General features: G+C 35.3%; 1 protein-coding gene across 2 annotated transcripts in view; it reads left to right on the plus strand.

The window, feature by feature from the left end:
• Positions 1-14,150, plus strand: part of SYT1 (synaptotagmin 1) — a 261,651-nt gene that overhangs the window by 194,086 nt on the left and 53,415 nt on the right. For both annotated transcript variants that reach the window (XM_070946722.1, XM_070946723.1), the window contains exon 8: positions 12,083-12,200. In XM_070946722.1, coding sequence (XP_070802823.1) covers positions 12,083-12,200 — 118 coding nt within the window. The remainder of the gene's footprint in view (positions 1-12,082; positions 12,201-14,150) is intronic.

Below are 14,150 nucleotides of genomic sequence, written 5' to 3' on the forward strand. Positions count from 1 at the left end.
CTTTTATTACTGTTGACATATTAAGCTCTTTGTATTCTAAGGTTTTAGTCAACATTAGATTACACACGCTGTGCACCAGTAAATAACATATAAGCTGAAATGAAGCTTGAATATTGCTGCTGAAACCGGATAATATATTTAAATTAGAATGACATTTTATTTAAAAACCAAATAATATATTAAAGAGTCATGCATTTGTTTAAAAAAGAAATATATATGATATGATTTTTATAATCTCCACATTCAGTATATTCAGTACTTTTTTTACTTTTCTCTTCCTTGCACATTTATGTTTTTAACTGACGTCAAAAGATTTTAACACATTTAAATATTCTTTTTTTATATAGCTAAACGTCTCCGATTGTTAAGGTGAGGTGTGAATAAATGCAGTGGCAGAAAAGATATGATAAACAATGACTTAGTTTTATCTGTTGGTTTGTTTATAAAATCGTCTGAGGCTTTCTGCTAAGCAGCAGTCACTTAAGGTTATTTATGGCTCTGCAAGAGATGTACACTATTACTTAAGTAAAAAATTGTATTCCAGCTTGTTTGTTTCAAATATTTTTTCATCCTGAATTGTTCTTTGGACTCACGAAGACAGCTTTAGATATATAGGTGGTTGCACAAATCACTTCTACATGCAATATTACCTGCAGTACCTGGGAGAAATGAGATAATCAAGGTGTGGTTTTAAATGGTACCTACAACTAGGACAGTGATGGCTAACCTTTTTGCTGTCACGTGCCAAAAGCGGGGGGGAGAGCAGGGGGATCGTGAGCATGTGTGCCCACACCCATAATTCAATGCCCACCTGTATCCCTCCCTCCCGCACACGTGCATGTGCTCCCCCCACGCTCCCCCCACTATTGGCACAGATGGCAAGGTGGGCCCATTTTTCACTCTCCCCAGCCTCCAGAGGCTTTCTAGGAGCCTGGGGAGAGCAAAAACAGCCTTCCTCAACACCCCCCCCCCCGAGGCCTTCCAGAGGCTGGAAACAGCCCATTTCCCGACTTCCGGTGGGCCCGGAAGGCCCGAAAATCAGCTGGCCAGTGGGCACATGTGTGCTGGAGCTGAGCTAGGGCAACGCTTGTTTGCCCTCAGATATGGCTCCGCGTGCCACCTGTGGCACCCGTGCCATAGGTTCGCCATCACAGAACTAGGATAATGTAATGGGGTGTTCTCAAATAACAGTTTCGATTACTTTTTGCAATGTGGTTGATTTTGTGAAGAGTCTATAAAGTGATTTTGATGCATCTCAACAACCTTGCTCCACATAATAGATTTCTCCCAATATTAAGGTGGCTCCAACCTTGTTAACCAGTCCAAATAATAACTGTGATTTTGGAATATGTTATGGTTTAGCTTTGTTATTCTGTATTGTGTGTTTTGTTTAACTTCTCTTTTATGTTTTTCACCACATGTTAGCCATACAGTGTTAACTACTTGAAAATTGAGTGGCCATAAAAATCATTTAAATCAATACAAGAAATAAATAAAAAAGAAGCTAGTGCTTTGAGGTGCTATGATTTTCTCTTATCAATGCAATATGTCTTTTGAAGCTTCAATCAGCAATTCCAGAAGCCACAACAGGCTTCTGATGAATGTACACAACACATTGGAGTTAATGCAATAAACAACGTGAACAAAATTAAGACACTAAGCTGTTTCACTTGCTCTTAGAACTAAATGACACGTGATATTTTGCATAGAAGTGTTCAGGAATACTTCACTTAATTGTGTATTTGAATAAAGATATGTGCAACCCTAGACTGCTATGAAAACAAACAGATCTAAAGTGATGTTTAACACAAGAAGAGTCCTCCACTCCTCTGCTCACAACAAAATACCTTATGCCACCAGACTTGAAATTCTGGGCTTAGAAAATTTAGAACTATGCCACCTTCGGTATGACCAAAGCGTAGCTCATAAAATTATATGCACAATGTCCTACCTGTCAATGACTACTTCAGCTTCAATCACAACAATACACGAGCACACAATAAATACAAACTTAAAGTGAACCACTCCAAACTCGATTGCAGAAAATATGACTTCAGCAACAGAGTGGTCAGTGCCTGAAATGCACTACATGACTCTGTGGTTTCATCCCAAAACCCCCAAAATTTTAACCTAAGACTGTCTACTGTTGACCTCACCCCATTCCTAAGAGGTCTGTAAGGGGTGTGCATAAGAGCACCAGCATGCCTACCTAATGTTTCCTCTATTTGTATCTATTTTATGTATCCAATCTAAGTTTATACTTATTACCTAATACATTCTTGACAAATAAATAAATAAATCATTTGACCAAATATGTTTGCAGGAGCTCCTAGGTTGAATTGAACTCAGTTAGGCTTCTTTCACTCCATATTAGATTAGGATTTGAGCTTGTATCCTCAGAAATCTATCCAGAATAAAAATAGCTTAATCTTATTTTTAATTTTAATATTATAGATATATCCATATAGCAGCATTCCCATACTATAAAACTGTCAAATTTGCAGATAACACTAAACTGGCAGGAATAGCCAACATCCCAGAAGACTAGCTCAGGATCCAGAAAGAAATTGACAGACTTGAACAATGGTCCTATCCAACAACATGAAATCTAATGTGGAGTTAAGTTTTACACTTAGGCAGAAAAAAACAATAGTATGAGTACAGATTAGGTGAAACCTGGCTCAAAAACAGTAACTCTGAGAGGGTCCTTGGAGTCCTAGTGGGCAATCACTTAAATATGAGCCAGCAGTGTGTGGCAGCAGTCAAAAAATCTAATACACTTTTTGATAAAGGATATAAAGAGGCATAGAATCAAAATCACATGAAGTATTAATACTGCTTTATAAAGCCTTAATAAGGCCACACTTGGAATACTGCATCCAGTTTTGGTCACCATATTACAAAAAAGATGGTGAGACTTTGTAAAAAGTGCAAGGAAGAGCAACTAAGATGATTAAAGACCTGGAGAAAAAAACACATGAAGAGCAGCTGCAGGATTTGGGTTTGACCAGTCTAGAGAAAAGAAAGACTAGGGAGACATGATAGTATTCCAGTATTTGTGAGATTGCCACAAAGAGGAGGTATCAACTTATTTTCCAAAGCACCAGAAAAGAGTAGACGGACACTAATCAATGAGATAATAATTCTCCAATAATGTGGAGAAACTTTCTGACAGTGAGAACAATTAACCAGTGGAACAGCTTGCCATCAGAAGTTGTTGGTGCTTCATCACTGGAGGTTTTTAAAAAGAGACTGGACAGTCACTTGTCTGAAATGGTATAGGGCCGTGATGGCGACCCTATGGCACACGTGCCACAGGTGGCATGCGTAGCCATATCAGTGAGCATGCCAGCTCAGCTCTGAGGTGCATGTGCCCGCCGGCCAGCTGATTTTCAGGCCTGGGCCCATCAGAAGTAGGGAAACAGGCTGTTCCCTGCCTCCAGAGGGCCGGGGGAGATCCTCTCTATTTATCTGAGAAGGGCGAAAACAGCCTTTCCCACTCCCTCCAAGGCTCTCCAAAGGCCTAAAATGGCCCATTTCCCAACTCCCGGTGGGACAAGAAGTGACTTTTTTGCTGTCCCCAACCTCCAGAGACTCCTAGAGAGATTCCTAGAGACTCCTAGAGGGACTCCTAGAGAGGCTCTGGAGGCTGGGGACAACAAAAAATGTCACTTCCTGTCCCACCGGGAGTTGGGAAATGGGCCATTTCAGGCCTTTGGAGAGCCTCCGAGGGAGTGGGAAAGGCTGTTTTCGCCCTTCCCAGATAAATAGAGAGGATCAGGAGCCAGGTAAGAAAGAAAACGGGCCTACCAGGCCATCGTGTGCCAGGAAGGGGGTTGTACACACAGGGCAGGGCGCATAGAATTATGGGTGTGGGCACACATGCGCACGACCCCCCCTCCCCCCCCCCTCTCCTGGCATGCGATGGCAAAAAGGTTAGTCATCACTGGTATAGGGTCTCCTGTCTGAGCAGGGGTTGGACTTGAAGATCTTGAAGGTCCCTTCCAGTTCTATTCGATTGATTGATTGATTGATTGATTGATTGATTGATTGATTTTTAACTGAACTTGCCATGAAAGATACTGTATGTTCCCATATGATATCATTCACAAAAATGTGCATACATAAATTTTGTTTTATTTATATTAAAGCTCAACATAAGTTGCGTGAAATTTAGAGAGCACTTGCTGCCCTTGTTTTTAGCTGTAATGTGGTAGCATTATGTATATTACATTGAATTTCTTTTTTTAAAAAGACAGTTTATGAAACAAACAGATGTGAATTATAGTATATACATGATTTTTTTAAAAAAAAAATGCAGTTACAGGTTGGTAGCAATGAATACATTGTGATCACGACAGGAAAAGCCACTATCACTGGAACAGCTAGATAGTACATCTCTTAAATTAAATTTGAACTGTGAGCACGTTCATCTCCTGGAGAGGGGTCAATCTAATTTGGACCTTATTCAAAGCTGGGAGAATATCATTATTAGACAATCACGTTTATTTGGTATGAAGTCTATACATGACAGGTTCCTTAATTTTAAAAGGCAGGAGATTAAATGCAGTTTGATCTGTTAGAGATAATTGGAAAAGCATATTAGCATTTGTGCGCAATTGTATTACTGTTTCCTATCTCCCTTTGTCCAATTATCACAGGCTGACTTATCTCTACCATCTCCTGTATTGTAATTCAAGAGTTGCTTGTTGATGAAGTTTATGGGAGATTTTCTGAAATATTTTGGGGTGTCATTGATTGTTTCCATTTTTGCTTTCTAGTATAAGTAATACTAATCATGGCATAGGAACATTCAGAATGAGCTAGATTTATCAGCAAATAAAAGCAAAAATTTTTAATTACTACCCAAGATTGCATCATGAAGAGAGGAATCCTAAAAACTTGAGGTACCAGTTTAACATTACCTCTGAAATAGTGCAGTATTATTTCCCTACAACAAAAAAGTATGCTCCCCTTTAAATTGGTTCCATTCTGGAATAATTCCATCTGTGTTTTATTTACTTATTCATCTATTTATTGGTTCAATGTCTCTCAAAACTGTTGTATTTAATAGTGCTATATTTTTTTTATTTTTTTCCCTTTTTTATATTTAATAACTAGATCAACTTATATTTTAAACTGATTTAGGTTTTTTTTTTACAAAATAAACATGCATACTTACATATGTGTTTCTGCGTGTGTTTATCTAATAAAGCAATTTATAAATGAACAGGAAAGTTATATATTGGGCAGGTTTCCTCATTTCTATTGTATTATTATTGTATCTAATTAAAATAATGTATGTTTCAGCACTTCATTTTGGTTTTAGAATTGAGATGGATCCAAAATCAAATCTAAGGGACAAAAGAAATCCCCTGTGTTATTTTACTCTGCGTTGAATCGCTTAGTAGAGATAGGTGCCATTAGTAAAAGTACAGATAAGAAAGATCTCTTCCTATAGATTTGACAATAAAAGACGTATTACCTTGCTTCTGAGATTCTGGCCTCTGCTTTTTCAGCTCTGCAGAAGTAGTTTCCAATTACTTTTAAAATTCCAAGGCAATATCTTGATAATATGAAATGCATTTAGTAAGTTTTAAATGACTATATAGCTTTGGGCAAGAGGATTTTTAAAGATCAGGCAAGGGCAACCAATTATTGCTTCTTTTCAACTGATATAATAAAAGATAGATTACCTTTAACCTGGTGAAAATCACCATATACTTGTACATAATTATGGGAAGGTAATCATGTTTTATAATCCCATACCATCTAAAGAGAGTCTCCCGTGTACATTTACATTTTACAGTAAAAAATAGCTCTAGCTCTAACAAAATAGCTATTTTGTTACACGGGGATAAGCACTTTGATATGTCAGGCAAGACCTAAAAATAAGTTGAATGCAGTAAGAAGGCAATATCTAATGCAAATATTTTTATTATTAAAACAAAAAGAGGAAAGTCAAGAATGTATAAGAATTAGAGTGAATACAAAAGTGAATGAATGAAATGAGCACATTGAGGCGATTTGTTCATAGAAAAAATGAAGGATGGTCAAATGTCAAATAGATGCATGAAAGAAGAGTTAATAGATCTAGAGGAAGGAGGCAATAAAAAAAGTTGTGTTTTAATGGAGTTGATAAGATCCTGAAAAAGGAGGGATTAGAAAGATTGTGAATCAGATATGGTATAAACAAAGACCAGTTATGAGGATAGGAATGTATGGATGAATGTATAGTGATTTTTTTGTAAAAAATTAGATTTAGTAATGTTTCCTTCTTATTGCATGCCTTTAATTTATTTCTCTTATTGTTTCTCAGTTTGAAAGGGAATAGAATGGTATCTATGTATGTACATTGTGTGCAGAAACTACATTACGGACTTGCAACATGTTATCATTAACAGGTTTTTCATGCTGTCAAGACTAATATTGATGGCTCATTCATTTTAAATTAAGTTAATTGTGTTTTGCACAGTGGCTGGCATAAATGTAGAGACAATTAATAAGAAGAGTAGATAAAAATTCAAAAAATTGAGTAGTAAAATGGTATGAAATGCAGTAATTAAAGCATAGCAAGCTGTTGGGTAGAAGAATATGTGTATTTGAAAAAGTCAATGGAAATGGAACATGCAGATACTTTTGGAGGATTAGTTCAATTGATTATTTTATCTGCTTTTTCTAATGTAGTAAATCAACTTTTCTCTTTTTGACTTAGGAAATGAGGATATTAAGCTTTTAATCCTTCACCCCACCCCCAAAAGGAAGAAAAAGTAAAGAAAACAATTTAATGTCTAAGGTCTTTCTTTAAAAGCCTTTCTTTAAAAATAAAGCATATATTGTTACATCTTCCATCCTCAATATTTTTTGCCAAGCTTCTGGGAGAGATAATTTATTGCATTTATTTGGAAACTGATTACTAAAATGTAGTACTTTCAACTGATATTAGTCATGTTTAGTTCTCTTTTCTCTCATCGGTCTACTTTTTTTTCCTGGGTCAGGCTTGGCTTTGGTATGTTTTCTAGACTTTGTTTAAATTGTTATGAATAACACTAGAATGATATGGCAGATAGATGAATTACTCAAACTATTATGACCATAATGATCAATTACTTTTTATAGGCAGTCAATTGGCACAATTCTTGCTTGTATACATTGCTTTACAAACAAGTGCCCTAACCATTTAGAATCACTAGCACTGAATTCAACAAGTTGGCACAGTCAGTATTTTATTTTAACCATCTGTTTATCATACAAAAAAAAAAAAAGAATTAAGAGTGTCTCTTGAAGATACAATCATAACTATAAAATGGGTTATAATTTCCCATTGTTACCTGCTTGTGTCACCTCCTACCTTTATCTCCATTGGCAACATTTCTCTTTTTCCTCTGGATCCAACCAAACCAAATATATCAAGGAAGATGTTCATTTAGTGCATTTATTTCATCTTTTGCTTTGTTTGTTTGTTTTTGTGCTTTTCCTTCCTTGTATTGTGCCTCTTTTTTTTAGTCTTGAAGTTGTGCTGTTCCCCAAAAAAGCAAGTTATAAAATAATGATTTTGTTAGTATTAATAGTAAGTTTATGTTTATAAAAGTATAAAAAATGATACCTGTAAAAGTAGTTGACATCCTGTCCCATTATTCTGCCAAGAAAACCAAATGGGCATTTGCATGCAGGACAATGTGAATCTGAAACTAGAAGACAAGTCTCCAGGTTGGAAAGTATGTAATGAACTATTAAGAGAAAAGAAGAGGGGAAATCAAAAGGACATCCAATTGTTGATGTTCCTGGATGTGACTGGAAAGATTAATGCTGGAAAATCATGTATTCCATGGAATATTTGAAAACGAGGAAAGAGAAGATTAAGCCTGGAACAGAAATACTTAGATTGAGCATTCCTAGAATCACCTATATGAAATGTACTAGAATGAATCACTTCATATCAGAAATACTTAGATTTTCTCCTGCCAACAAGAAAACCATTGTAGAAATTATTATTAAGGAAAGGATGTCAATGTCAGTGCTTGGTTCAATCAAAACTATGGTAAAATTATCTCAATTTGAGTCCGTGTTTGTGCTCCAGACAAAGATGCATTGGAAATAAATGTTGAACAGTTGTACAGTATGGCAACTTGTAGCATCTTATCAATATAATTTTTTTAAAAAAATCCATATGAATATCTTGTGTAGGTAAAGAATATATTTAATGGATTAAATTATATAGAGTGTCTGAAGAACTTTGAACTGAAATTTGTAACCCAATTAAATATTTGCAAGTAAAAGGGTTCCAAAAATTAAAGAAAAGAAGGGATGCTTTATGAAAAAATGGGGACATTAAAAATAAAACAAATATCTACTGGAAAAATATATAGAAGAACTGTTTAGCACTAAAAATGAAGCTCTGCTTAAATATTTTGTTGTTCATTGATTCACAAAGAATCATAAACAACCGGATGAATCATAGTCCAAGGACAATAAAGTAAATGAGAATCTTATGGTTTTTTGTTGTTTATTGTTGTCTGCCTTTTATTAAAATGAATATGGATAGGAAAAGTAAAAAAAAAATCTTTCTCTGTCATAATGTTAATCACTTGGAGCCTTTTGCTAACAGAACAGTTGCTGGCTCAGTGGGTTTTAACTGACCTTTTCTTGTAAAGAAGAAAATTATTCTGGTGTGATCTATTAAAGCTTTGAATTCATTTATGTTCTGTTCTGTGGGAGCAATTTTATGTATATTATCAAGCTGCTTAAAGCAGAAGGAGCAATTGAATTGATTGGCAATTGAACATTCAAAAGAAAGAAGTTAACCTTGGTGAACCTCCCAGTAGGGCAATTCTAACACCAGGTGGAAGTTTTCATCCAGTGATCCCAGCAATTGGCTAAACTAAATTATATCTGAAAATGAAAGTTAATCATAATAACAATAACATACCTCTGTGAAATAATCACCCCTAGAGAGATGCTTCTCTGTTCCTTAATCTGGCAGGAATTTTCAATTATCATTGAAAACCACAAGTACATGACTTTATATCAGAATATTAACCACCACATAATTTGAACAGATTATATAAACAGATATAGCATTGAGTTCTAAGCACTCAATTTGATAATATTTAATAATAATTTATTAAATTTATATGTCATCCAACTCCCAATGACTTGGGGCTGCTTACACTTGTTAAAACATTTACAATAAAGAACCACAGAAAAAACAAATACAACACAAGAACAACAATGGTAAATAAAACTAACCCAGAGGGGAACAGAAAGAAAGAACAGAGCATCAGTTATTCTCTCCAAAGGCCGTGGTGAAGACCAGGTCTTTAAGGCCCTTCAATATATCACCAGGGTAGGGACAACAGCACATTTTTTTTAAAAAAAAAAATTATGAATGTGTGCATAGAATACATTGAAACAAATTTCTACTAGATAGCCAAATGATCTGTGTGGGTTCTTCACATTTGAACTTTCTTCTCATGAAGAAGTTTTATTTAGAAAGTTCTATAGCTGTGATTGGTACTTGATAAAGCAACATAAGCAGTAGGAGTTTGCATCTTCTTTTGGTTGTGCTCATAAAATGCAATAGGAAAATCTGAAATGCAGGGTGGAATTCCAACCACAGGGGGCATTTGCAAGGTAGCAAAGCAGTGATTATGAACATTTAAATATTCACGGAATACAGTACTTAAGAATTCAGAAAGTACTGATTTGAAGAGGGCTGGTACTAAAGAATATGTTTCCTAATTGTGAGTGTGCTAAATCGTTTCTAATTTTGGTTTTCAGGCAAAAATAATATTTTCAGGAAGCCCCACTACAAAAAAACAAAATACTGTACACATGATGGTTGTTTTCTATATTTTTCTATTGTCTATGTTCTCTTGATTTATCTCTTGCAAGCACTGGCTGTCTGGAGGACTTGCAGGTCACTTGTGGGTCAATTTTTTGGATTTTTCTTTATATCCAAAGAATTCTTCTGCTCCAGAAAATCTGCCTGTGCCCCCAAAACATAGGTGGGTGTGGGCTGCCACTTTAAGCAATCTCTTCAATCTGCCATTTTCCATAAGAAGTCCCAAACAGTAGCCATTTATGAGAGTGCACGATTGTATATCCAATGAGATAATCCAGTCTTAGCTGATACCTGAAAAGTATGGAAATGAGAGTCCAGCTAAGCAGGCTTTGTTGGCGGCTTGTATTTATGATTAAGATCAGTGATAATGTACAACCTGGCTGTACTTAAACCTATTAGGCAAAATTAGACAGAAACAGAGAACTGTCCTTAGGAGGTGACACATGATTCAATGGTTACTGGCACACCCTTACCTTAAGATATTGAAGACTCCTATCTGTCCTTTTGTGTTGTCTTCTAGCATACAAAAGATTGTCTTCAAGGAGGTTTATTATATTCCCCAAGGTAATTGTGTAATCATACTACACTTCATAATGAGTGTATTTAATGAGAGCTATCTGTCAAAGAAAGATCAGAGGCCTAAATGCCTAGTTAGAGTTGTTTAAGCATAACCTGATTCTGTAGGGGTTTTTTTTAAGTAATATTCTTACCCCACTAAAATAGCATAGATCTAAGATCACAGCAGCACTCTTTCTAATGATCATTACTGAGCAGCATGAAGTCTGCTCTTGTTCTTATCATTCCAGCCTCAGATATACTCATTTTTGCATTTAATAGAAAGTTTTTGTCATTTTGCAATGGCTGCTTAACCTTTGTGTGCTGAATGCCTTTAGTAATGCAATGTTGTTCATCATAACCATAGAAAATTCTCATATATTTAGTTGACCTCTGAACTCATGTTGACATTTGGAACAGGTCATTCTGTCTATTTGGACAACACTTGTGTTGTTTGCTAAATTATGACTGATATTTTATCTTTCAAAACTGTTCAGTTTATTTCAGAACATAACAAGGCTCAGTACAGTTCACTGTTTTCTGACAACAAAACTAATGATGTGCTGATGACTATCGCAACTAATCTAATATTTGTGCTAAAAGGGTCGCTAATAATTTACAGCAGCAAGCAGTGAGCTAACAATTAACACATTTGTGGATGCAGAAAAATACAAATTTGAAATGACTCAGGCATCAGCTGCCATACTGAGAAGTCATGACTGCATTTTTCTATTAGAAATTGCTATGGAATTAGTATATTTAATATATTAGAAACAAATGTGAGAGACAAAATAACTACAGTCATTGAAAGGTGAAAATAAAATAAAATTGAAGATCTAGATGTAATACCTGATTCTCAAATTGTCTAGCTTTTAGATATAACCTCAGTTCAGTATTATTGGAAGAACTGATTAATATTTCTGTAATATTAAGTTTAATGAAAATGTCTGATTAATATTTCTGTAATATTAAATTTAATGAAAATACATGCCACAATTCAAATTATTACTCAGATCTTAGCCCTATTATAAACATTAAGATCTAGATCAATAGGATTATGTCTAGTTCAGTTGGCTGGCTGGGGAGTCTGGGAGCTGAAATTCAAACATATTAAGGTTGCCAAGGGTGAGAAACAATGGTCTAATGTGTTGAAGATAATTTTGTGTTACCTGAAACTGAGTTGGGCACAGAACCTTATTTCTAAGTTCAATTCAAAGATGATATTTGAGCAGGATTAATATTGAGATCTTTTTTACATACAAAATCTTCCATGTTTATAAACTTTAAAAATGTAATACACCAATTTCATCTGCAAAGAGATTAAAATTTTAACAGTTGCTTTTAATTAAATAAATGTATATTTGCAGGTATTTTCCAGATTTGTTTTCTCATTGTTACAGAAGTGGGAAAGACTCCACTTACAAAACCTGAAAAATGGAATGTTGAATTTACCAGTGTTTTTAACAGGAACTGGTAAGAAATAAGAGCAGATTTTTTTTCTAGTTATTCAGATTCAGGCTATAACAAAGCAATTCATGTATGTTGAAATACCTTGTTTTCTTAACAGATTAACATAGAGGTCACTATTTTACAAGAGTGTTTTAGAAAATAAATGTGTTAACCTTTGGTTTTAAGCAATATACTGATATATATCTACTTACAGTTCCCTTTGCTTTGTTGCAGCAAGAGAAGCTGGGTGACATCTGTTTCTCTCTCCGCTATGTGCCTACTGCTGGCAAGCTGACTGTTGTCATTTTAGAAGCAAAGAATCTGAAGAAGATGGACGTGGGAGGCTTATCAGGTAAGTTGATGGCAGGAAGCATATAGTAGTAAATGTACCTGATATGCTTTTTAGTAATGGGGCCATGCAAGCTTCCAATTCAATTCAAAGAGGTGCTCCAGAACATAAATACAACACCAGTCTGCGCCTCATTAAAGCTGGACATGTTGAGTTTGCACTCCCACACATTACAAAACATGTCTTACAATTAAAAGCTGAAGCACTGCACAGCAATGCCTAATGGTTTCTTGTTCTTAAGAGTATGTGAGTTATTGTTAATATGCAGCAATGAAATGTATATGCAATATGACAGCTAAATCAGCAATGTGAGTTTTGAATAGATTGGATATACATCACCTCTGTTCCTATGTATTCCTCACCTGTGCTTATCAAGAGCAGCCCAGAAATTAGACCCAGTGCTTTGTTTGAATGCTTCAATACATTGCAGTACTGAAAACACAATCAAGAATGTGGGGAAATGTTTAGTTTTAAAATATAGTTACCGGTAATTGAATTATAGTGCCAATGTAGCATAGGGATTTTTGACTGGGTTGGTTTAATGTCTTGCCTTTAGCAGTTCTGGTAGGCAGATATAAAATAGTTCTTCTTTCTCAAAGTATTGTTCATGTAACACTAGAGGGACAGAGATGGTGGCATATTTTTCTACATTGTCACATAAAGTTATCTTACAGAAGTATTTATTCCAGTTTTATCCAATTCCATTTCAGTGTATACAGAAGGCTGGCTGCTGGAATTTTATATGTATTACTCTGCTGTCTGATCAATGTCCAACCATTTCCATCTAAGTAACCAATGTTGTGTTATGACCAGCACTAAAGGACAGCAGTTAGCGAAATCTTATTTATAAACATACATTTTTCCAGAAGAGTATCTTTTTTATATCAACCTCCTTTCTTAATAGTAAAGTCATTTCTTAGCTCCCAAGACCACTTTTGGAAATTTTCATGCAAGGTATTGTGAATAAACTGCAAGGTCTTATATATAGAAGAGGGCGGGGGAATAAGCAAGTTATTTTATTATGGACACAAAATTGCTTTTTTTAGTTTTTCTACTGAGCAAGTTGTGCATCATGATAAAGGTGAAGAATTGAGTTTGAACTTAATGTTACCCACATATTTGGCAGCACTTGCTGTCACCAGAGAAATCCATTATCAGCAGAAGAAAATAATGTAGAGTTGCATTTGTGTGTATCTGTGAGTGGGAAGATGTGAAAGCGTATGAAAAAAAATGGATATGAAATGAAGCTGCTGTTTTGTGAAGAAAAGGGGAAGAAATATGTAGAAGAAAGTGGGGAGCATATTGGAAACACAGCAGGGGACCAGATTCTGCCTTATGAAGATAGAGATGACACATTCTTCCTCCTACATTCAATTCTTTTAATTTAAGTAGAATTGCTGACTTCCTGGGCAATGTCAACAAAGTAGATATACAAACAGTTCCAAGACATTGTTGGTTCTGCACAAGCTAATATTAAGCAGAGTGGCATGTAAAATCCTGATAGTGAAGCTTGGTGTTGTATCTAGAAGACTTCTATTCAGATGTTATGCCTGAGTATGTAGTACAAGTCAGAGGAATTGGGATTACCCCTGCATTTGGCCAGAAACTTGCATTCTGATTCCTCATTTCACAAAGGATTTTGTTTGTTTGAGTATGCTCCCTTGGCAAATCTCCTTATTTAACACAGTTTGAGATGTAGGTGTGGGAAACGGCACATTTAAGCTCATCTTTTTCCTGAGAGAAATAGCAAAGCAAAGCAAAGCAAACTTCATCACCAGTTTACTGCTGTTATTTTCATTTATCAAAACAATCTTTACATTCTATTAATCTCCCAAAAAATCATCAATCCTGGAATGCCATCAAATTGTCCTCAAGAATGGCAAAGTAGCTAGTATATCAGTAGGTAAGAAAGAATTCAAATACACAAGTTAGAAAGTCATTATTTTATCATTA

Source organism: Pituophis catenifer, unplaced genomic scaffold (assembly GCF_029215685.1).
Source record: "Pituophis catenifer annectens isolate HBS135680 unplaced genomic scaffold, rPitCat1.0.hap2 SCAF_7, whole genome shotgun sequence".
NCBI classification, from domain to species: Eukaryota; Metazoa; Chordata; class Lepidosauria; order Squamata; family Colubridae; genus Pituophis; species Pituophis catenifer.